The sequence below is a fragment of the Oryctolagus cuniculus genome, chromosome X (genome assembly GCF_051225735.1).
Source record: "Oryctolagus cuniculus isolate XC-2025 breed Fujian yellow rabbit chromosome X, ASM5122573v1, whole genome shotgun sequence".
Taxonomy (NCBI): Eukaryota; Metazoa; Chordata; class Mammalia; order Lagomorpha; family Leporidae; genus Oryctolagus; species Oryctolagus cuniculus.
The window spans coordinates 51,148,222-51,173,243 of NC_142888.1; the positions used below are offsets into that span (position 1 = coordinate 51,148,222).

The 25,022-nt window shown below is 47.7% G+C and overlaps 1 protein-coding gene across 2 annotated transcripts; it reads right to left on the reverse strand.

Annotated features, from left to right (window-relative positions):
* Positions 1-4,018: 4,018 nt before the first annotated feature.
* On the reverse strand, positions 4,019-8,672 carry LOC103351867 (uncharacterized protein CXorf49C). Of its 2 annotated transcripts, XM_051827203.3 has the most exons (8): positions 7,997-8,672; positions 7,262-7,465; positions 5,945-6,095; positions 5,338-5,414; positions 5,020-5,065; positions 4,581-4,595; positions 4,380-4,421; positions 4,019-4,270 (listed from the first exon to the last, which is right to left on the reverse strand). In XM_051827203.3, the coding sequence occupies exons 1-7, from the start codon at positions 8,513-8,515 to the stop codon at positions 4,381-4,383; spliced, it is 1,053 nt and encodes a 350-aa protein (XP_051683163.1). In that variant the 5' UTR covers positions 8,516-8,672; the 3' UTR covers positions 4,019-4,270; position 4,380. The 2 variants fall into 2 exon arrangements, with proteins under 2 accessions (XP_051683163.1, XP_008271005.1); XM_008272783.4 differs by having other exon boundaries at positions 7,262-8,672.
* Positions 8,673-25,022: the final 16,350 nt, after the last annotated feature.

A 25,022-nucleotide genomic window follows, 5' to 3' on the forward strand; every position in this document is an offset into this window, starting at 1 on the left:
TGGCCGCAACAGCCTGAGCTACGCCAATCCGAAGCTAGGAGCCAGGAGCTTCTTCCGGGTCTTCCACGTGGGTGCAGTGGCCCAACGACTTGGATCATCTTCTACTGCTTTTCCAGGCCTTAGCAGAGAGCTGGATCAGTGAAGTGGAGCAGCCGGGGAAGTGGAGCAGCTGGGACTTGAACCAGCAGTGCCCATATGGAATGCCGCACTGCAGATGGTGGTTTTACCCACTATGCCACAGTGCCAGCCCCAGCTCTTAGTAACTTTTTTTTAAAAAAGATTTATTTTTATTTTTTACTTGAGAGAGTTACACAGAGAGAGGAGAGGCAGAGAGAGAGAGAGAGAGAGAGAGAGAGAGAGAGAGAAAGGTCTTCCATCTGCTGGTTCACTCCCCAGTTGGCTACAATGGCCAGAACTGCGCAGATCCGAAGCCAGGAGCCAGGAACTTCTTCTGGGTCTCCCATGTGGGTGCAGGGGCCCAAGGACTTGGGCCATCTTCTATTGCTTTCCCAGGCCATAGCAGAGAGCTGGATCGGAAGTGGAGCAGCTGGGGCTAGAATCAGTGCCCGTAAGGGATGCCGGCACTTCAGGCCAGGGCGTTAACCCACTGTGCCACAGCGCCGGCCCCTCTTAGTAACTTTATAATCCTTGTCAGTACTTTGGCAGTTTGATGTCTGTTTTCATCTCTGAGTTTATGTATTTCAAACTGTGTTTTTCTTAGGTAATCCTGTTATGGGTTTTACAATTTTATATCTTGTCAAAATACCATCTCTACATTTCATTGATTTCCCATTAGTGTTTTGTGTCTCTATGATTTGTGCATTGAGCTTTACTATTTTTGATCTTCAATTAGTTTTGGATTTGATCTGTACCTGTTTTTTCTAGTTCCTGTAGGTACAGACATCACCTGTTTTTTATAAAGATTTATTTATTTATTTGAAAGTCAGAGTTATAGAGAGGCAGAAGCAGAGAGAGGCAGAGAGAGGGAGAGGGAGAGGGAGAGGGAGAGAGAGATATCTTCCATCCATTGGTTTAATCCCCAGAGCTGTGCATTTCTAAAGCCAGGAGCCAGGAGCTTCTTCCTGGTCTCCCATGTGGGTGCAGGGGCCCAAGGACTTGGGCCATCTTCCACTGCTTTCTCAGGCCATAGCAGAGAGCTGGATTGGAAGTGGAGTGGCCGGGACTTGAAGTAGTGCCCATATAGGATACCAGCACTGCAGGTAGCAGCTTTACCTGCCACGTCACAGCTCCAGCTCTCCCCCCATCCCCACCACCGCCGGCTACTCCACTTCTCATGCAGCGCCCTGCTAATGTGCCTGGGAAGGCAGCGGAAGATGGCCCAACTACTTAGGACCCTGTCATCCACATGGGAGACCCAGAAGAACCTCCTGGCTCCTCTCTTCAGATTGGCCCAGCTCTCACAGTTACGGCCATTTAGGGAGTGACCAGCAGATGGAAGATCTCTCTCTCTCTCTCTCTCTTTCCAACTCTGCCTTTCAAATAAATAAATAAATGTTTATAAGAACATAAAATGACTGTTTAGGCCTAGCAGCAACATGAAAGTTCTATAGAATGGGACTTTCATGAGCACAGTCCGTGTATTCTAAGTGAAACATATGCCCTGCACATCTGAAGGTAACAAGGCAGGTCACCCAGTATTCCTGGAGGAGGTGGATGTCATTGAGTCCTTGTCTTCCGAGAGTGCAGGCATGTGAGGACGAAGCTGTGGGGGTGTTCCACGGGTAGCATGGAATGGTGTACCCTGTTCCTTCTGAGCTGGAGCCAATGTGCAGCAGAAAGGCTGTTGAAATAGGCACCGAGCAGAACAGGTCGGCCAGTGTGCAAGAGCAAGACATTCACCAGTTGTTGAGAGCAGAGAATCGGTAATAACATTAGGTACGGATGGGTCCACAGGGTGATGCTGTAGCACTCCATCACAACACGCCCCTGACTCTTCCCTGATCTGAGAACAGCAGCAGCAGTAGGGATAACCACCCACCTGCTAATTAAGTTTGATACAATAGGTTGAACACCTCCAAGGCCTGTTTTAACTTGCAATGTATGCTGCTTAACTTAATTTACCTGAGGACTAATGGGGTCCAATCCAATCCAGCCAATTTATATGTGAAAAAACTTGCCTGTTACTTAGTTAATGTTAATCAGTTGTCCACTGTATCAGAACATCTGTGTCCAGCATAGACTACCTCACAGCAATGGATATGTGACTATGGGAAATACAGGAAGGAAAGGGCAGAAGTGAGGCATAATCATTTTCTCAATATTTTATATATTGAGAGAATATATATATATATATATATGTATATCCCTTCTACTGACTAGAGGGAGTTTTTTGTTAAGCATTCTGTATTTATTTGAAAGGCAGAGTTACAGAAAGGCAAAGGGAGAGAGAGGGAGAGGTGTTTTATCTGCTGGTTCACTCCCTAGATGGCTGCAGCGGTCAGAGCTGTGCTGATCTGAAGCCAGGAGCGTCTTCCAGGTCTTCTATGCGGGTGCAGGGGCCGAAGAACTTGGGTCATCTTCCACTACTTCCCCAGTCCATAGTAGAGAGCTAGACTGGAAGTGGAGCACCTGGGACTCGTATCGGTGCCCGTATATGATGGCAGCACTGCAGGCGGTGGCTTTACCTGCTACGCCAGAGCACCAGACCCTAGGAGCAGATTCTAATATCAGTGGAATTCCCAGGTATAATGATAATTTGAGTCCCAGAATTAAATTTGTGATTTCCTATCAAGTAGTGCATTTTGGCTCATGTTATAGTGAAGTTAGAAGCTCAATGTTATGGAGGCCAAGAAGCCAAGCAGTGTCCTTTTGTCTTTTTGTTAGACAAATACTTTAGTACATAATTCAGTATCTGGACCTCCAATTGAATTAATGATTAAACTTTGACCCATGGGACTTGGATCTCATGCAAATCATGTATTTATCATATACTTGTTTTTTTTTAAAAGATTTATTTATTTTATTTGAAAGGCAGAGTCACAGAGAGGCAGAGGCAGAGAGAGAGAGAGAACAAAGACAGAGAGGCAGAGAGATGGGTCTTCCATCTGCTAGTTCACTCCCCAGATGGCTGCAATGGATGTAGCTGCGCATATCTGAAGCCAGGAGCCAGGAAACTCTTCTGGGTCTCCCATGGGGGTGCAGGGGCCCAAGAAGTTGGGCCATCTCCACTGCTTTCCCAGGCCATAGCAGGGAGCTGGACGGGAATTGGAGCAGCTGGGACTCAGACTGGCTCCCATGTGGGATGCCGGCACTGCAGGCGGTTTCTTTGCCCACTACACCACAGCAATGGCCCCTAATGATATACTTGTATTAGAGTACTACCTATGGGTAGAGAGTTTAGTTCACTACCTCTTCCTCCCCCACCCACATACAGGGACTATTCACAGACAGAAGCAACCCAGGGCAGGGCGAGCATTCTGATTGCTAGAGCTGGCATTTATTCAGTATCTCAATGTTCCTCTCTTCTGGCGACTTTGCCTTGACGCGCCCTAAAGTGGTAGTCTCTGTTTCGAGTTTTCCCCTTTGATGAGGAGCATGCAGGACGTTCCAATCCGAGGCTGCCACTGGCCCTAGAAACAAACCGGCCGTTCTCCAGCGGGGACATGGAGCTCATCAGCAGAGAAGCGGCTGGGCGGCTAGGATGTGAAGGATGGGGACGCTCTCGTCGTCAGCGGGTCTTCACTTCACCCGCAAGGAACCACAGACTCACTTCCCCATCGCTAATCCAGAGGTGAGCCTGCCCTTTGCTCCAGCACTCTCTGGGATGCGACTCCTGCCTCCACCCTTCCACTGAAACTGGGCAAGGAGAACCACAAGCGTCTGCTGACTGACTTTCGAAGCTGAGGCCTGCCAAGGAAACCAGGCTGACCTGCAGGGTCTGCATGAGCGTTCCCTGAGCACACTGCCACCAGAGGGCGACAAGTCCAGATATGGGACTGTATCTGAACTGCCCCGGGCCCCGGGGCAGATGAGGCCAACACAGGAATTCCACGCAATGTTGGCAGAAAATGCAATTAAAACACAAGTTTATTGTGGTGCAAACAGAACAGGGGAACTGCATGTAAAACGCTCGGACATGGTGCAGCTCCCAATGCGCCAGAGAGGGCAGAGCACAGAACACGAGAGGTAATTTAACTTGGAACTGGGGTGAACAGGGGAAGGGGCAAAAGCAGACGCAGAGAGGAAGGTCCTATTGACGTGTATCTGGAGGGAAGCGGCTCTGTGTCTGGTGGAGGATTCCGGGTTCCCCCTGTGGAGTAGAGCAGAGCCAGAGCAAGGTCGAACCCAGGCCAGGGCCTGCCCGCCTCCCTCCTAAACAGCCAGGATGGTGGCAAGTGGCATGGCAGGGGAACACTCACTTCACATCCCCCCGAACTTCTTAGTGATGTACATCAAGATGGCTGGAACAGAGACACAAGGCACTGCAGTCAGCCCTACGGAAACCTGGTTCTGTGCTCCCGGGGAGGGGGGAAGCGATCACCTAGCCCTGCCCCCGTGCAACCCTTCCAGCCCCCCCCCCAAACAGCCTGGGACACACCACCCACCATCGCCTGAATTACCTGTGGAAACTTCTTCTAAACAGGACCAAAACGGACCAGTGGTTCTCAATCGTCGGGTCGTATCAGAACCATTCAGAACATGTTAAACAGCAACCAACCAACCAACAGCAGAACCCTCACAAGTCACAACAAGCACCACCACCAGGCCAAACCCATGCAGTAGCTCTAAACATCTCGAGGAAGGAGATCTCTGGGTCTCTTTGGCAAAATTCAGCTCGGAAGTGCACTTCCCCCTGTGCAACCCCTGGCTACAAAAACACACAGAGCTCCAGGAGGCCTGCTTGGTTCTGCTCTCCTCTGGAATGAGGGTCCCAGTGTTACTGCCCGCACCCGCAACCCACCTCCACCCCATGCTCTGGCACCTGCAAAGTGACTGCTTGCTCACAAAACGACTACTTGGTCTGCCCCAGTCCCATCCCCAGCCTGGGCTTTGTCATACCTAGTTCTTCTTTAAGGTCTTCTACCTCCTTCTGTAGCACAACACACTGAACCAATGAACGAGAGAGAGAGAGAGAGAGAGAGAGAGAGAGAGAGAGAATATTACGGCCTCCCCCTTCCCCATCCGCCTCGCTGGCCCTGACGTCTGGCACCTCCCACACCCCGGTGGGCAGGCTGCCTTGAAATGCGAAATGAAAGGAGCGCCCACTATCCATGGTGTGTGCGACGGTGAGCAGGGGCACAAGGGTGAGCTGGACCAGGACACAGATCCCACCAGGGAATTTGGACCCTCATTTCTAGCAGCCGGAGACAGCATTACCCGAGGACAGCCCTCGATTCCAGGTGGTAACTGCTGCACTGCTGGTCTCCGAGGACGGACAGGTGGCTCCTGGTCTCCTGAAACAGAAAGCACAATCCAGCTCCCAGCCCGGGAGTGAGGTAGAAAGGGCCTGGAGCCGTCTAATGTGAGGCAGCCTCGCCCTCTGCTGACAACAAGTTGCCCGTGCTCTGCCCAGGGCCTCGACCACTTCTCTGTGCCAGCCCTCCCTGCCCCACCGTGTCAGCCCGTGTGCCACTGTGGCTCCCTAGGACTGTGGCTCTGGAGCACAGAGCAGAGCCACAGGCCCAGCCAGCTCCCGAGAGGGGCCATGAGCTATGCAGGACTTCGCAGGAACAGCTCTGTTAAACTGTCCACCTACTTCTGGTTTTGGAGCTTGGGGCCCAGCAACAAACCACCCCCACCACGTACACTCCACTCAGAGGAGGCTGTGGCTTCGGGGCATCCCTGATGACCCCCGTTTCCTGTGGACAGCTGACTGCATAGGCAGGGAAGCCGTGGAGCAAGGCTGAGACCCCAGAGGTGACAGGGCCGGGGGCTTCCCTCCTCTATCCCTCCTAGTTCCCCGAATGAACCCTACTGAAAGTACCGGAGCGTGCACGGCCTCTAGGTGGGACAGCTCCCGAGCTCTGCAACAGGGACTGCAGGTTCCTCAGAGCGCGTACTTCTTGGGGGGTAGGGACCCCACTGCTGAATTCTCCACGATGCTGGTAAGACGTCGGGGGCCTGCTTGACAGAAACTAAAACCAAAATTTCTTAAAGCTGGGCTAGGCATCAGAGACAGTGTGTGGTGTGTGCGCAAGGGCACCAGGCTTCAGTGACAGTGTGCGGTGTGTGTGTAGGGGCGCCAGGCGTCAGTGACAGTGTGTGGTGTGTGTGTAGGGGCGCCAGGCGTCAGTGACAGTGTGCGGTGTGTGCACAGGGGCGCTAGCCGTCAGTGGGAGTGTGCGGTGTTTGCGCAGGGGCGCCAGGCGTCAGAGACAGTGTGCGGTGTGTGTGTAGGGGCGCCAGGTGTCAGTGAGAGTGTGCGGTGTGTGTGTAGGGGCGCTAGGCGTCAGTGAGAGTGTGCGGTGTGTGTGTAGGGGCACTAGGCGTCAGTGACAGTGTGCGGTGTGTGCGCAGGGGCGCTAGCCGTCAGTGGGAGTGTGCGGTGTATGCGCAGGGCCGCCAGGCTTCAGAGACAGTGTGCGGTGTGTGTGTAGGGGCGCCAGGCGTCAGTGAGAGTGTGCGGTGTGTGTGTAGGGGCGCTAGGCGTCAGTGAGAGTGCAGTGTGTGTGTAGGGGCGCCAGGCGTCAGTGGGAGTGTGCGGTGTGTGTGTAGGGGCGCTAGGCGTCAGTGAGAGTGTGCAGTGTGTGTCTAGGGGCGCTAGGCGTCTGTGGGAGTGTGCGGCGGGCACGTAGGGGCCATGGTGAGGTGAGGTCAGGAGAAGGCAGTGGACCTGGAGGCTCTTTCTCCATCCGGGAACCTCAGGCCAGGGGGCATCTCTGAGGCAGGGAGATGATGGAGGTGAGGAGAAGCCCACACCTCCTGCCATGCGGCCTTGGGATGCAGCTGGCAGGCAGGAACTGGAGGCTGCGGAAAGTCAACCCTGAGGCTGGCAGCCCAATGCTGCGGGTCCCCCGCCGTGTTCCACATCAGCCGCAGCCCTGCCGTCCGCCCCAGCTCCCCTCTGCACAGGAAGCAGGACCACGCAGACGTGCAGAACAGTGCTGCTACCTAGCAGGTGCCCTCTCAACATCTGTCCCTGCCCTGAGGACCTCAATTCCACAGCGGATGACCGAGGGCTCGAACAGCCTGCCTCCGGGAAGGGACGGGGAGCCCGAGACGACGGGTGCGTGCCAGGGGAGGAATCTCAGCGCGCACGTGGACCGGGATGGAGAGCAGAAGGCATGCGGTGCTTACTCACGTGCGCACCGGGGACTGGATCTCTCTTCGCGCCACTCTCTCGAGTCTCCACAGCCTGGGACTTCCTCCTGGCCTGAGCTTTCTTCCCAGCGCCACCCTGCTTCGACGGCTTGCGTCCCCAAGGGAACGCTGTGCTGGGCTTGCCAAGCAGTGAAGTGCAGAATGGGAGCAAGCCGGCCGCTTCCCGGGGAGCTGTGGCTTGCCTCTGGAGCCAGGGAGCAAAGGCTGCGCCCGGGCCAACTTCGGGGGCAACCCCTGGGGGGTTCTCCTGGGTCACCTTCCTCCGGGGAGTGGCCTGAGAGCAGCCCCCTGCCCTGGCAGCAGCTGCAGCCGCTCCTGGGTGCCTTGGCCTGGCCCCTGCCTTCCCGGACACCTCGCCCTGCATTTTCTTAGAGGCAGAGGGCCCCAGCTCCCCCGCCGCCGGCCTTTCTGGGTGGCAAGTGGGACCCCGCGCAGAGGTGCGGGGAGGGCCTGGCGTGGGGGCGAACTGCTCCCTGCTGTGGGGAGTCGCGTGCCTGGGGCTCTCTGCCAGAACCTCGGAGCTGCTGCCCTTGGCCTGGCCCCCTGCTTTCAGCCGAATGCTCCCCCTCCTGGGCTGCACGTCCTCCAGCTCGGAGGAGGCCTCTGAGCCGGAAGACAGCCCCTCGGGGCCTTCCCCGTAGGCGCGCTGCCCCCGAGGGCTGCCGCCTCCCATCTCGCTGCGGGCCTCGGCCCGGCCTTCCCTGCGGGCACTCACTTGCAGAGGGGCCGCACAAGCCTGCAGGAATTCCTCACAGCTCGCCCCCAGCACGCCTCTGCCGCCACCGCCGGCCTCGACGCGAGCCAAGATGGCGGCCGCCTCAGCGCTCGGCAGTCGGCGCCGGGCCCCGTCCCCCGGGCCGCTCAGTGGCCGCTCGGGGCCCGCACAGCCCTCAGCGACCTGGGACGCGGGAGCCCCCGTGCCCTCGCCCTCCAGGACGGGGGTGCCAGGCGGGCCCTCAGCACCCCAGAGCACGCCCGCCCCCGCCTGGGCCATTTGCGGCTGGACCTCGGCCCCGCGATCCGACGCCAGCTGCCACTTGGGGGCCTGCACGCTGGAGGGCCCGCCGTCCCCTCCGCCCTCGCACCGGGGCTGGCCCTCGCCGCTGCCCGCTGGCCCCCAAACCAAGCCTGCTGCTGCTGCCCGCGAGGCTCCGCCACCACCTGCGGCGGTCTGCTCCTCGCGCTCTGGGCCGCTACCATCGCTAAAGCCTGACGCCCCACTGTGGGAGCTCATGGCGCACGTCCGGGCGGACAGGGCTGAGGGGAGACGGTGGACTGGGCACAATCCTCGCGGTGGGAAGGGGCGCGTCAGGAGGACGACGCCTGGACCCGGCCGTTACCGCAAGGGTCGAAGGGAACCTCCTCAAACCACGCGAGGCTTGCCTCGTGGTCTCTCGTGACGCCCAGCCCACCTCTCACTGTTGGCACTCCCTCCTGCGCTGCCACTCAAGGACATACAGTCTTAAGAACATTCATGGAAAATGTAGATTATGAAAAACTAGGCATGAATTTAAAATGCTTTGACAGCAAAATAAATATTTTAATTCCATTTCCCACTAACTTTAAACAAATTATTATTATTTTTAATATATATTTTATTTAAGTTATACAAGTGTTATTTATTTCCTTCATACCATTGTAGGAACATTGTGGCACTTCCCCCCATCCTCCCTCCTACCCACACTCTAACCCTTCCTCCCCCACATATTTCCACTCTTAATTTTTACAAAGATCTTTTTTTAGTACACTTAATGCTCTTATACTTAATGCTACCCTAAGTAAAAGAGTTCAAGAAATAGTACGAGGAGAAAACAAAAGAAAGCAAAATACTGTTTCTGAATGAAAGAGACAAGTGCCATAAATCATCATTGATTACCAAAATGTCTATTTCACTTCATTATATTTCAGGTACTCTATTCCTTACCTCTGATCAGGGAACACATATGATATCTGTCTTTTGGGGACTGGCTTAGTTCACTAAACATAATGGTTTCCAGTTGCAACCATCTTGCTGCAAAACACAGGATTTCATTTTTTTTTACAGCTGTATGTATATACCATAAGTCCGTGGCGAAAATACCTTCTATCTGTGCCTTCTAACAGGGTGAGGATCAGGTACAGGGAGGTTTAGAGAGTTAGCCAAGGTCATTGTTCTTGCCAGTATTAGATGCTGGAGGACAAGAAGCAGTCTTTCTCTGAGTCAGTTTTCATTTTAACTTTTTTTGAAAGAGAGGGAGGGGATAGAGAGGGAGAGTGGGTGAGTGAGTAGAGCTCCCATTCTGTGGCTCACACCCCAAAAGTCCACTACATCAGGGGTCAGAACCAGGGAGGTGGATAGTCAATAAAGCCCTCCCACGCAGGTGGCAGGAACCCAAACCTTTCAGCCAACCCTGCTGCCTGCAAAAGTGCAACTTAGCATAGCTGTAGTCTGGAGTCAGGTCTGGGGATCTAAGCCACGTATTCTGGTGTGGGTCACTGCATCATGATTGGAGACTTATTTTCTTCAAAGATTTATTAATTTATTTGAAAGGCAGAAAAAGGGAGAGAGAGCATAAATAGACTTCCATGTATTGGTTCATTCCCCAAATGTTCACTATGGCCGGGGCTGGGCCAGGCTGAAGCCAGGAGCCTGGAAATCCATGCAGGTTTCCCAACTGTGGGTAAGATCCCTAGTACGTGGGCCATTTTCCGCTGCCTTCCCAGGTTTATAAGCAGGAAGCTAGACAGGAAATGAAGTAGGCAGAATGTAATCAGTGCCCATATGGAATTTTGGTATTGCACACAGTGATGCTAGAATTCTGGTCCCTTTAATCAGAGTCTTAACACCTAGACCAAGCACCTGCCTCCCCCCCCCCCCAAATTGCTGCTTTGAGTTCAGAATCTCACACTGAAAACACACATTCCCTGAATGCTGTGCATACCTCCTGGATACATATTCTGCAAATTGCTGGTGGATGACAGTGAAGGGGGAAATCTGTGAAGGCTCTGTATCACATCTGAAAGGGAATGGGTGGATACAGTGTGGCACATGCATCCAGGATATATATTTTTGGTGAGATGTGCTTCTTGTAGACAGTAAATAGATAGGTCTCATTTTTTAAACCATTCAGCCAGTCTATATATTTTAATTAGAGAGTTGAAGCCATTTACATTCAGGGTGACTATCGATAAATCACGACTTGGCCCAGCCTTTTACCCACAAATATTCTTATTGTTTGCTTTGGAATTCCTTTGTATTTTACTGGGAGATTTTCTGCCTTCACCTTCTTTCATGGTGATGGCCATGTTTCTTTTTCTGTGTGTAGCACATTCTTAAGCATCTTTTGTAAGGCTGGATGAGTGGTGACAAATTCTTTCAATTTCTGTTTGTTATGGAAGGTCTGTATTTCACCTTCATTCATAAATTAGAGCATTGCAGAGTACAGTATTCTGGGTTGGCAATTTTTTTCTCTTAATTTTGGAATATATCTTGCCATTGTCTCATAGCCTGTGGGGTTTCTGATCAGATGTCAGCTGTGAGTCTAGTTGGAGATCCTCTGAAAGTAATCTGGCATTTTTCTCCTGCACATTTTTTTTGACAGGCAGAGTGGACAGTGAGAGAGAGAGACAGAGAGAAAGGTCTTCCTTTTGCCGTTGGTTCACCCTCCAATGGCCGCCACGGCTGGCGCGCTGCGGCCGGCGCACCGCGCTGATCCGATGGCAGGAGCCAGGTGCTTCTCCTGGTCTCCCATGGGGTGCAGGGCCCAAGCACTTGGGCCATCCTCCACTGCACTCCCTGGCCACAGCAGAGAGCTGGCCTGGAAGAGGGGCAACCGGGACAGAATCTGGCACCCCGACCGGGACTAGAACCCGGTGTGCTGGTGCCGCAAGGTGGAGGATTAGCCTAGTGAGCCGCAGCGCTGGCTCTCCTGCATATTTTACAATCTTTTCCTTATGTTTTACTTTTGAGTGTTTGACTACAATGTATCATGGTGAAGATCTTTTCTGGTCATGTCTGTTAGGAGTTCTATGTGCTTCCTATACTTGGATGTCCCTTTCTTTCTCCAATTTAGGGAAGTTTTCTGTAATTATTTCACTAAAAAGCCCTTCTAATCCATTCTCTCTTTTCATACCTTCAGGAACTCATAAGACCTGTATGTTGAGTCCTTTGATAGTATCCCATAGATCTCCAACACAGTATCTTAATTTCCTAATTATTATTTCTCCTTCTTCTTCTTCTTCTTCTTCTTCTTCTTCTTCTTCTTCTTCTTCTTCTTCTTCTTCTCCTTCTCCTTCTCCTTCTCCTTCTCCTTCTCCTTCTCCTTCTCCTTCTTCTTCTTCTTACCATAAAATTTCAAGAGCTTTGTCTTCTAATTCGAATATTCTTTCTTTTGCTTCACCGAGTCTTTAGTTAAGGCTTTCCAACACATTTTTATTTGATCTATTGAATTCCTCATTTCAAATATTTCATTTTAATTTCTCTTTAAAATCTCATTTTCATGGGAAAAATTTTCTTTCATGTTATGTATGGATTTCTTTAGTTTGTGGATTTTCTTCTGATTACTTCTTTTTTTTTAAATTTACTTATTTTATTTGAAAACCAGAGTTACAGAGAGGCAAAGGGAGAGAGAGAGAGAGAGAGAGAGAGAGAGAGATCTTCTATCTGCTGCTTTACTCTGCAAATGACTGAAATGGCCGGAGCTGAGCTGATCCAAAGCCAGGAGCCAGGAGCTTTTTCCGGGTCTCTCACGTGGGTGCAGGGGCCCAAGGACTTGGGCCATCTTCTGCTTTCCCCGGCCATAGCAGAGAGCTAGATCGGAAGTGGAGCAGGTGGGACTTGTACAGGTGCACATATGGGATGCCAGCACTGCTGGATGCAGCTTTACCTGCCATGCCACAGCACCAGGCCTCTGATTAATTCTAAGTAATCCTACAATCAATTTTTAATGCCTTTTCTGGCATTTCCTCAATGTCTTCATCTTCACATTCTAGTATTGAAGTGTTGTGGTCTTTTGGGGGCACCATGCAGTCTTCCTTATTCTTGTTTCTTGAATTGCTAGATTTATTTTTAGGTATTTGTGTTTTTACCCCTGTGATGGCTTTTATTTTTGGACTATTCCTCTGTAGATTTGTGTAGTGTCTGCTCTTTCAGTGAATACCCAGAGGTAAGTGCTATATTTGGTGAAGGAGCTCTGTTCAGTGCTCCAGTGTGCAGGGAGTGTCCACGGTGAAAACCAATTTGGGCATGGTAAATCTCCACTTTTTTTTTATCAGAGGGAAGGTTTGTTCAGCTCTGTTGGCATAGTCTCACACTCACTTCCTCTCCTCCATGGAGACCAATGCCTGGTTGCTAGCCCCATTGGGTAAATTTTCATCAGTGCTGCCACAAGAACCACTCAAATGATTCATGCAGTCTTCGCTGTGAGCCTGGGTTCTGTAGCAGAGACCCTCACCAGGGAGTCAGGGAGCCCCAGGTGTGTGGAGCCTCCCACAGTGACTGCCCAAGGTCCAGCCACACCCTGCGCCCTCCCACACAGCCACAGTGTTTTCACAGTCCCAGTACACCAGCCTCCCCCAATCATGAGCACCCAGCCCCCTGTCAATTCTCCCAGCCAGACTCAGGCATCTCCTCTTGGCTGGTTGAGGGGTGTGGACACAAGATGGTACAGCTATAAAGTATGTCCAAAATGGCAACCGACCTCTCTTGGCTAGAAACAGAATGCTAGTTCTAGGTAGTCAGGGAGATACACTGTCCCCCATAGGGTTCCATGCCTGATTCATGCCAGGCTCTTCCCACAGCTTTATTGCCAGTGGCTTGGGCTTCTGCAGCCTGGTCTCACCTCACTCCAAAGCTGGTGCTGAGGCTTTTGGCTCCTGGGGTCCTGAGCTGCATGCATATGTCTGTGTAGGTCCACAGTGTCTCTCCAATTTATCTGGAGTTTCCTTTGCCCTTCTCACCCTAACTCTTCCCTGAGATTGCACTGTCTCCACTTCTTTCAAACTATATTTCCTTATATCTGTTTCTTGTTACTGACCTCTGCCCATTCCCCTTCCCCCCTCAGGGGTGGAGATGGATTTTTCTTAATTTCTTGAGCAGGATTGGGGGCCAGTATTGGAGCTGCACGATGAAGTTCTGACCACATTCGATCTTACCAACAAACAACCCAGTTACAAAATGGACAAAGGATTTAAACAGGCATTTTTCAAAAGAGGAAATCCAAATGGCCAATAGACACATGAAAAATATTCAGATTCACTAGCCATCAAGGAAATGCAAATCAAAACCACAAAGAGGTTTCACCCCACCCCTGTTAGAAATCAACAAACAACAAATTATGGTGAGGATGTGGGGGAAAACGTACCCTAATCCACTGTTGGTGGGAATGTAAACTGGTACAACCACTGTAGAAAACAGTATGAAGATACCTCAGAAATCTGAATATAGATCTACCATATGATCCAGCCGTCCCACTCCTGGGAATTCACCCAAGAGAAATGTGAAAGAGTTTATCTGAACCCCTATTTTATTGCAGCTCAATTCACAATACCTATGATATGGAATCAAACCAAATGTCCATCAACCGAAGACTGGATACAGAAATTATGGGATATTTACACTATGGAATACTACACAGTGGTACAACAAAATGAAATCCTGTCATTTGTACCGAAATAGATGTACCTGGAAAATATTATACTTGGTAAAATCATCCAGTCCTAGAAGGACAAATACCATAAATTCTCCCTGATCTGTGGTAACTAATGGAACACTTAAAAGATAATCTATAGAAGTGAAACTGACACTTTGAGATGCCTGACTTTGAACAGCCCTTGTCTAGACTGGTGAGGAACATTTTTTCATTATATTTGTTGAACTCTTTACTTAATATAGGTTTGATTTTATGTGTATAAAGTTAACTGAAAATAAATCTTAGGGGCCGGCGCTGTGGTGCAGTGGATTAACGCCCTGGCCTGAAGCGCCAGGCATCCCATATGGACACTGCTTTGAGACCCAGCTCCTCCACTTCCAATCCAGCTCTCTGCTAAGGCCTGGGAAAGCAGTAGAATATGGCCCAGGTCCTTGGGCCCCTGCACCCACGTTGGAGACCCGGAAGAAGCTCCTGGCTCCTGGCTTCGGACCGGCACAACTCCGGCTGTTGCGGCCAATTGGGGAGTGAACCAGCAGATGGAAGACCTCTCTCTCTCTCTCTCTCTCTCTCTCCTCTCTCTGTGTAACTCTGACTTTCAAATAAATAAATAAATCTTTTTTTAAAAAAAAGAAAATAAATCTTAGTAAAAAATAAGAATGGGAATAGGAGAGGGAGGAGGAAGAAGGGTGAGAGTGCAGGTAGGAGGGTTGGCAGGGGAGGAAGAATCACTATGTATCTAATTTTGTATTTATGAAATGCATTAAGCTTTTATAACTTAAATAAAGGTTAAAAGGTAAAAAAAAACCTGAGAAAAAAGGCAAAAAAGGAAAAGTGCATCTTCAACCTTATCAGGTCATGATGTCTATTTTCCCCTAGTGGCTGTGCAAATTTCCCTCCCTCCTGTGGTATTTCAATGCATTGGTCTAAGTCCTTTTCGTCTCTCTTTATTAGCAAAGAACCAAATTTTTGCCTCTCTGGTGAATGTCAAATATACCATCTTGATTTCAATGTGGAACTCCTTGAATGGTAAAAAGATTGGGCATGTTTCCATATGGATTGGCTTTTCACAGGTCATGGCCCACCTGCCGTTTAGGAAATGCTCTCCTTCCTTGGTCTCCATTGGTGATTTACTGTGGCTTTAATTAATTCTCTTCTTTTCCTCAACCATGATGCTTTTCCCTTGATGCCACTCTCACAGTGAGCTCCTGTATGCTCATGGATTCTACCTGGGGTAGGTAGAGTTACCAGTGTATTAATTTTAAGCAACTTATTTATTATTTTCATTTTATATTGAAAGAGAGACCAATCTTGCATCTGTTGGTTCATTCCCTAAATGCTCACTACAGTGAAGCCTGTCTAGACTAAGAGCCTTGACTCAATCCTGGTCTCCCAGATGGGGACAGGAGCCTGAGTACTTAAGCCATCACCTGCTGTCTCCCAGGGTGTGGATCAGCAGGAAAATAGATTGGGCGCACAAGAGTTGATACTCAAACCAGGAAATCTGTTATGTGATGCGGACATTTGAAGAAGCCACTTAACTCTGCACCAAACGCCCACCTCAGTAAATGCCTCTTAAAGATAACCAGTAAACATTTTCTTCTTTGTTTGCCAAGAGGCAAAATCAAGGCAATTGTGTAAGTCTTTATGGAGAAAAGGATACTTTAAAAATTTCATGGAAAATAAGCCCAATATTATTTCACTTGCTGTACAATTTTTGTAATTGATGCATAATTTTGTTCTGATACATATTTCTGGGTACTTTGTGAAGACCGTTAGTATAAATAATTCAAATGCAAAAATCAGTTTTATTCTAAAGCCATACAAAAACAAGTGGTGAAAACAAGCTGTAGGATGTGGTTGAGATCCCCGAATCCCCCATTGGAGAGCCTATCATCCGTTGCTGACTCTATTTCTGACTCCAGTTTCCTGCTGATATACACTCAGGGGCGGAGTGGTGAAGGCTCAAGGGACTAGATCCTATAATGACGCTTGAGAAGCCTGGATTGAGTTCCTGCATCCTGGACCCAGCCCAGCACTGCCCTTGCTATTCTGGGCATTTGGGGAATGAACCAGTAGAAGGGAAATCTCTGTGTGGGGGCAGTGTGTGTGTGTGTGTGTGTGTGTGTGTGTGTGTTTCTGTCCAGCACGGTGGCATAGCGGGTAAAGCCGCCACCTGCAATGCTGGCATGCCATATGGGTGCCAGTTCTAGTCCCAGCTGCTCCTCTTCTGATCCAGCTCTCTGCTATGGCCTGAGAAAGCAGTAGAAGATGACCCAAGTCCTTGGGTCCCTGCACCTGTGTGGGAGACTCGGAAGAAGCTCCTGGCTCCTGGCTTCAAATCGGCACAACAGGCCATTGCAGCCAACTGGAGAGTGAATCAGCAGATGGAAGACGTTTCTCTCTCTGCCTCTCCTTCTCTCTCTGTGTAACTCTTTCAAGTAAATAAATAAATCTTTTTAAAAAATAAAAAAAGCAGGTGGTGGCTTTGTTTATTGACAACTTGTTTCTACCACATCCTTGAAACAGAAAACTCCCCAAGTGGTACGTTCAGCTTTTCCCAATCTCCCCGGTGCCAGTCTTGGGTTTCCTCTTGCCTACTGGGCTTCTACACTTCTCCACATCAGCTACACCTCAAGTTCAAAGTGTTCAAAATTTAGTTCGTCTCTCCAAATATTCCTTTTCCTGAATACCCTAGTGTTCCTCATGTAGTCACAATGTTCTCCGTCACCCAGATTCAAAATCTCAGTCACCTCTGACATTATTCATTCTCTCTAAATTTTGGTAGTGTCACTTCCTAACCATCTGCTGAAAATGTGCCCTCTTCTCCTTTCCATACAGTCTGTCATGACCAACCTCCCCAAAAATCTCTTTCCTGGACATCTGTCACAGCCTTTGGCTGATGTCCTCATATCAAGTCTGTGCTCCAGCCATTCCAGTTTCCAAACTGCAGTCAGAGATTTTTCTTTTTTTAGGTTGTCTTCAGTTTTTCATGGAGTTTCACCATGATAGATGGTAACTCTTCAAATGGTTGGTAGACTTCTTCGCATAGCCATCATGTCCTGTGCTTTTTGTTGTTCTTGTTGGTAGGGCTTGATGACTGACTCAATCTCCTTAATCATTATTTGCTCTGCCCAGGTCTTCCACTGCTTCAGGATTCAGTCTTGGTATGCTGTGTGTTTCTAGGAATTTGTTAATTATCCTAGGTTATTCTTTTTTTAAAGACTTATTTATTTATTTGAAGGGCATAGGACAGAGAGAAGGAGAGGCAAAGAGAGAGAGAGAGGACTTCCATCCGCCGGTTCACTCCTCAATTAGCCACAATGGCTGGAGCTGCACCAATCTGAAGCCAGGAGCCAGGAGCTTCTTCTGAGTCTCCCACATGGGTGCAGGGACCCAAGGACTTGGGTCAACTTCCACTGCTTTCCCAGGCCATAGCAGAGAGCTGGATCAGTAGTGGAGCAGCTGGGACTCGAACTGGCATCCATATGGGATGCCGGCATTGCAGGCGACGGCTTTATCTGCTACATCACAGTACTGGCCCCAGTCATTCATTTTTTAAAAATATTTAATTATTTATTTGAATGGCAGAGATACATAAAGGCAGGCAGGCAGGCAGAGAGAGAGAGAGAGAGGGAGAAAGGGAGAGAGGGAGAGAGAGAGAGAGGGAGAGAGGGAGAGGAGGAGAGAGAGGGAGAGAGAGAGAGTCTTCCATCCATTGGTTCATTCCCCAAATGGCCCTAAAAACCAGAGCTCTGTTTATCCAAAGCTGGGAGCCAGGAGTTTTTTCTGGGTTTCCCAAGTGGGTGCAGGGACCCAAGGATTTGGGCCATCTTTGGCTTCTTTCCCAGAGACATTAGCAGGGAGCAGGATTGGAAGTGGAGCAGCCGGGCCTTGAATTGGCACACATATGGGATGCTGGCAATGCAGGCATTGGCTTTACCTCCAACACCAAAGTGCTGGCTCCTATGTTATTCATTTTGTTGGTGTATGGATATCCTCCTCTATAATAATTCTTTTTATTTATCTGGCATTGCTTGTAATATATGTTCTTTAATTTTGAGTTTTAGCTATGTGCTTCTCTCTCTTTTGATGAACTTAGCTATTCATTTGTGAATTTGCTTAATTTTTTCCAAACAACAACTCTAACTTTTGTTTATTTTTTCGTATTAATTTTTCATCTCATTTATGTTGGCTGTGGTCTTAATGATTTCCTTTGTATTGCCAGATATAGATACAGCTTTTTCTCCTTTTTCTAGTTCCTGGGAGTGTATGGATAATTCTTTATTTAAGCTCTTTCTTCAGGGATTCCAAGACGGCAAAATAGGGAATGATGTACTGCATTAGGTTAGGGATAAATAGAAATAAAAAGAGTAGGAAGTACACATTCAGAGGAAAATTAGAAAACTGCAGTGGAAATTTTACATAAGAGGAATGCTATGGACCTGTGTGCAAGGTGTGCATCATGAACACAGCACAACACACTAGGCAGCTGTTTGTAAAATGGGGCAGTCTTATCTATGGCGTGATCTACACCCTGGACACCACCATAGGCTCTACTCCCACCACCATGGCTGGAAGCCAGGTGACCCCATGTCCCAATAACCGGTGTCAGCTCCATCCCCATCCTAATGGGATTCGCTGCTCCTACTTCCCTTCCCGCCCCTCCCCAGCAAAGGTTTAAGAGGACCTGTTCCTGAACACGTGACTCTCTTTCTCTCCATCTCCTGTTCTCTCTCCCTCTCTCTTTCTCCCTCTTGATCTCTCTCTCATGCTCTCTTTTTCCTTCTTCACCCCTCCCCTCAGGTCTGACAGGTTTCCCCCAATAGACCCTTTCCCTTACTCTGGTGTTTGGTGGGCTTTGTGGCAGCCTTACAGCAGCCAAAAGCCAGAGTGGGCGGCAGCTTGGAGATGGAGGTGAGACCAAACTGCAGTAGTCCATGGATATATAGCCAGAAGGAGAATGTGACATGAGTGGTCTGGAGCCTTGGGCTATCAGTGAATCCAGTGGATGTAAAAGGGACAAGTTTCTCTCACCCCGTTCTCCCCACAACAGTGCCTGGCACCCAGGTGAGACTGTGGAAGCCTTATGTGCTGAGATTGTGGGGGCTCCGCGGCTGCATGAGAGGGTGCAGAATGTATCTGCGTCTCTGGGCAATCACTGTATGCAGCTCCACAGGCTCAGAGCTCCCGGGTTGCAGTGCGATCCATGCTCAGAATGATGACTGCACAGATCACTTGTGTGGTTCATATAGTGGCACAGATGAATGTTACACCCACTGAGAGCTAAAACCCGGGCATTGTACAGCTTGGAGGAGAGCAAGTGAGGGTGTGATCACACCAACGGAGGTGACTGTTCCTCCTTGCTCTTAATAAGAGATCTACCGTGCCCCACTTGGGTGTTACCCTGGATACTCACCCCACCCTGGAGCACTGACCAGAGCTCCCTGACCACACCCAGCACTCATCTCTGGGTATTCACTGAAAGAGCAGACATTCCACTAAACCAGAGAGGCATAGTTCAAAGATGAAAGCCATCAGAGGAAACAATCAACAAGAATCTCCACAAATGCCTAAAATAAATGCAGAAATTCAAGAAACAAGAATAAGGAAGACGTCATGATCTCCCCAAAGGAACACAACTACATTTCAGTGTTAGAATGTGAAGATGAAGAGATTGAGGAAATGCTGGAAATGGAATTCAAAGGATTAATCATAAGATTACTCAAAAGCAGTCAGAAGCAAAACCACAACCTAAAGAAATAATCTATACATGACATGAATGAGAATTTTTGTCATGAGATTTAGATTTTAAAGAGAAAGCAAAATGAAATATTAGAAATGAAGAATGCAATAGATCAAATAAAAATATGGTGGAGAATATAAAGAACAGATTTGGTGAGGCAGAAGAAATATTATCAGATCTAGAAAACAAATCTTTGAAAATTGTTCTATCAGACAAAGAAAAAGATGAATAAGTTAGAAAAATTAAAAAACGATGTTAGAGATTTATGGGATACTACCAAACAACTCAACAAATGAGTCTAGGAGTTTCTGATAGTATGGAAAGAGAAAATGGACTAGAAGGCATATTTAGTGAAAGAATTACAGAAAACTTCCCCAATACGGTGAGAGAAGGGGACTTTCAAGTCCAGGAAGCACATAGAACATGACCAGACATGACCAGAAAAGATCTTCACCATGATATATTGTAATCAAACTTACAACAGTGAAACATAAAAAAAAGATTCTAAAATGTGGATGAGAGAAACACCAGATCACTTTCAGAAGATATCCAACTAAACTCATAGCTGACTTCTCATCATAACTCTGTTGACTAGGAGAGAATGGAGTCATAGTTCAAGTTTTAAGAAAAAAACTGTCAGGGCTGGCACTGACATAGCAGGTAAAGCCACTGCCTGCAGTGCCAGTATCCCAAATGGGCACCGGTTTGTGTCCCAGCTGCTCCACTTCCAATCCAGCTCTCTGCCATTGCCTGGGAAAGCAGTAGAAGATGGCCCAAGTCCTTGGGCCTCTGCACCCATGTGGAAGACTCAGAGGAAGCTCCTGGCTCCTGGCTTTGGATTGGCATAGCTCCGGCTGTTGTGGCCAATTGGAGAGTGAACCAGCGGATGGAAGATTCTCATTCTCTCTCTGTCTCTCTCTGTCTTGCTCTCTCTCTCTCTCTCCCTCTCCTTCTCTCTCTGTGTAACTCTGACTTTCAAATAAATAAATAAATTTTTTTTAAAAAGAACAAAAATTGTCAACCCAGAATACTGTACCCTACAAAGCTCTCATTTATGAATGAAGGTTAAATAAAGATTTTCCATTACAAACAGAAATGGAAAGAATTTGTCACCATTTGCCCAGCCTTAAAAAAGATGCTTAAGGATGTGCTACACACAGAAACACAGAATGAAAGCCATCATTATGAAAGAATGTGAAGACAGAAAATCTCCCAGTAAAGAACAAAAGAAACAATAGGAATATTTATGGAAAAAATGGCAAGACCATTTATAATAATAATAACCTTAAATGTAAATGGTCTCAACACTCCAGTTAAAAGATACAGACTGGCAGAATGGATTAATAAAACCAAGTCCCATATGAGAAACACATCTCATCAACAAAGCTACACACAGACTGAAAGTGAAAAAATGGGAAAAGATAGTCCATGGCAATGGAAAACAAAAAAGGGCAGATGTAGTTATCCTAATATCAGACAAAAAAGATTGTAACACAAAAACTGAGAAAAGAGACAAGTAAGGGCAGTATGTAATGATGAAGGGATCAAGTCTACAGCAAGAGGTGACTACAATAAATGTATATGCACCCAATTACAGGGCCTCAGGCTATTAAAAAGAAATGTTAATGGACCTGGCCGACCCATGCTCCAATACAATAGTAATACAGGGCTTCAACACCCTATTTTCATCATGGGACATATCAACTAGACAGAAAACCAAAAAAGAAACAACAGAGTTAATTAACACTATGGACCAAATGGACCTGATAGCTATAGAACTTTTCACAGCACTGATTTAGAATACACATTCTTCTCACCACTGCATGGAACTTTTGCCAGGATAGACCATACACTAGGCCATAAAGCAAGTCTATCAAATTAAAAAAAAATAAAAATCATCCCATGCATCTTCTCTGACGACAGTGGAATGAAGCTGGAAATCAACTACTCAAAAATCTCTAGATCATGTGCAAACACATAGAGACTTAGCAACATGCTCTTGAATAAACAGTTGGTCATAGAATAAATCAAAAAATAAAAAAAATTCTAAAAGTGAGGGTTCAGTGCTGTTCAGTGCTTAGGCCACCACCTGCAGCGCTGGTATCCCATGCAGGCTCTAGTCCCGGCTGCTCCACTTCCAATCCAGCTTTCTGCTAATGGCCTGAGAAAGCAGTGGAGGCATGCCCAAGTGCTTGATCCCCTGCACCCACGTGGGAGACTTGAAAAAAGCTCCTGGCTCCTGGCTTCAGAAAGGCCCAGCTCTGGCCACTGCAGCCATTTGGAGAGTGAACCAGCAGAAGGAAGACTTCTCTCTGTGTGTGTCTGCCTCTCACTCTCTGTAACTCTGCCTTTCAAATAAATTTAAAAAAATTTTTTTAAATTTAAAAAAGAAACAAGTGAAGGCCACAATATAACATATCAAAACTTATGGGATAGAGCAAAAGCAGTGTTAAGAAAAAAGTTTCCTGCTATTACTACCTACATGAAGAATTTGGAAAGACATCAAATAAATGAGCTATTGGTGCATCTCAAGGACCTAGAAAAACAATAACAAACCAAACACAAAATTAGGATGAAAGAAATACTTAAAATTAGAGAAGAAATACACAATATTGAAATTAAAAACAATGGAAAATATCAGTGAAATGAAGAGCTGATTTTTTGAAAAAATAAACAAATTTGACACAACATTGGCTGAACTAACCAAAAAAGAGGGAGAAGACCCATATCAATGAAATCAGAGAGGAAGTAGGAAATGTAACAACAGCTCCCATAGAAATAAAAAGATTCATCAGGAATTATCCTGATCACACAGTGAAAGAGAACACCACCAGTTGTGGGACAACCTGACATAAAGACTCTCCTGATGGTGGGCATTGAGAAGCCCATCTATATGCAGTATTGCTTCTGGGCATGTTCAACCAGAAGCTATACATGAGAAGCAACCAGACAAATCCAACTTGAGGGGCTTCCTGCAAAATACTTGCATGGAATCTCCACAAATCTCCATGTCATTCCATGTCATGCATGGCAGAAATGTGGGAAAGAGTTCTAATCTGAAAAAGACCAAAGATCTTGGAAACTAAATGCAATGTGCGATATTTGTTTGGAAAATGTATTTTGAGATGCAGCTCTGACAGCTACATTGGTAACAACTGAAAAATGTTTCCAGTGATCATAAAGCAGACAATTGTGTTGTCTTGGTGTTAAATATTCTTCTGGATTTTTAAAATATTTATTAGTTTATTTCTATATTTACTCATTTATTTATTTAAAAGACAGAGTGACAGAGAGAGACCTTCCATCAGCTGGGTCACTCCCTAAAGGGCCACAAAGCCAGTTCTGGGCCAGACAGATGTCAGGAGACAAGGTAACCTTCCAGGTCTCCCACAGGGACCCAAGCATTGCACAATCATTAGCTTCCTTCTCAGGTACAGTAGGAGGAAGCTAGTTCAGAAGAGTAGTAGGATGGACTTGAATGAGCTCTCTGACATGACATGCAGGCATCCCAAGCAGTCGATTAACTTACTTAATGTCAATACCCACCCCACCCCCAACATTAAATATTCTGAGTGTTATGTTTGCACTGAGATTGTTTAGGAGACTAATTATTTATCCTACGAGATACACGCTGAGATATTTAGGGTGCTATATCATACATAATGTCTTCAAGTAACTTTTTTGATACAGAAAAGTTCTTAATCTGTTTCTTGTGGCTAAAGGAAAATACCTGAGGCTGGGTAACTTTTTTATATATTTTATTTATTTTTTTTAATCTTTTATTTAATGAATATAAATTTCCAAAGTACGACTTATGGATTACAATGGCTTCCCCCCATACCGTCCCTCCCACCCACAACCCTCCCCTTTCCCACTCCCTCTCCCCTTCCATTCACATCAAGATTCATTTTCGATTATCTTAATATACAGAAGATCGAGGCTGGGTAACTTATAAAGCAAGTGTGTTTATGGAGCTCACATTCCATGAGGCTGGAATTGTGAGATCAGGTGGTCCCGCCTGTGTCTCCCCTAGTGAGGACCTTCTGGCTACATCACAGCATGGTAGGTGGCATCATGGAAAGAGTTCATGTGACTGGGAGAGGGAGGTCCCATGGAGACAAAGGGTCCAAGAGTGTAGAATAGACTGAGACTCACATTTTTACAAATACTGACTCTCACAGGAACAACCCACGCCTGTGAGACCCAACCCGCTGTACAAAACTTCTTTAATGAGGGTGGTCACAACCACAGCAACTCCCACTAGCCCTCATTTCTTAGAGGTATCAACACCTCCACACTGGTCCACGGGGACCAAGCTTCACGCACAGGAACCTTGAGGCTCAAACTCAATCATTTCAAAATCATGATGCAAGAGGATGGTGAGCGAGCACAGGGGTGCAGTTTGCTCAGAGGAATATCTTCAAAGGTTCTGTAGCACAGTGGTAGCAATTAATTGTATATTTCAAAATAGCTAGAGGAGAGGATTTTGAATGTTACCAACACAAAAGAAAGGAAAAATGTTTAGGGAGATGTATATACTGTACAGGAGTGTTGAAATGTCATACTGCAGGGCTGGTGCTGTGGTGAAGCATGTTAACCTGTTGCCTGAGGCGTTGGCATCACATATGGGCACCGGATCAAGTACAGCTACTCCACTTCCAATGCAACTCTCTGCTAATGTGCCTGAGAATGCAGTGGAAGATGGCCCAGGTCCTTGTGCCCCTGTGCTCATGTGGGAGACCCAGAAGAAGCTCCTGGCTCCTGGCTTCAGATTGGCCCAGCTCTGGCCTTTGCAGGCATTTGGGAATGAACCAGCAGATGGAAGACTCTCTCTCTCTCTCTCTCTCTCTCTCTCTCTCTCCCTCTCTCTCTCTCTCCCTCCCTCCCTCCCTCCCTTTCTCTCTCTTTCTCTTTGTAACTCTGCTTTTCAAATAAATAAATAAATCTTAAAAAGGAAATGTCACACTGTACAATTACCACGTGTTCATTAAAAACAAGGACCCTGGTGATCACAGTGGGTCCACCCAGATATTTCAGAAGACTCTGCTTACTCTGAAGTCACCTGAATAGTGGCCCCGTTTCTATCTGCAACCTTAGCACCATTTGCTCCCCCACTCCCCACCCCCCATCACAGTAATGAATTATAACACAGTGGAAAGTTACAGGAATGGAAATGTGGACATCTTTACAGTCCATGATTCTGGACCCTGCACTCAGCTTGCTTACCCTTTTGGCTCCATCTCCAGCCCTCTCCTTCTCCTACCTGCCTTATGTGCACCAATCTCCCCTAACAAGTTAGAGGCTGTGGTTTGTCATGTGTTCTGGAGGGAAGCAACAAGTGCCCAGGGGCTGCCCAGTGAGCAGAAGGA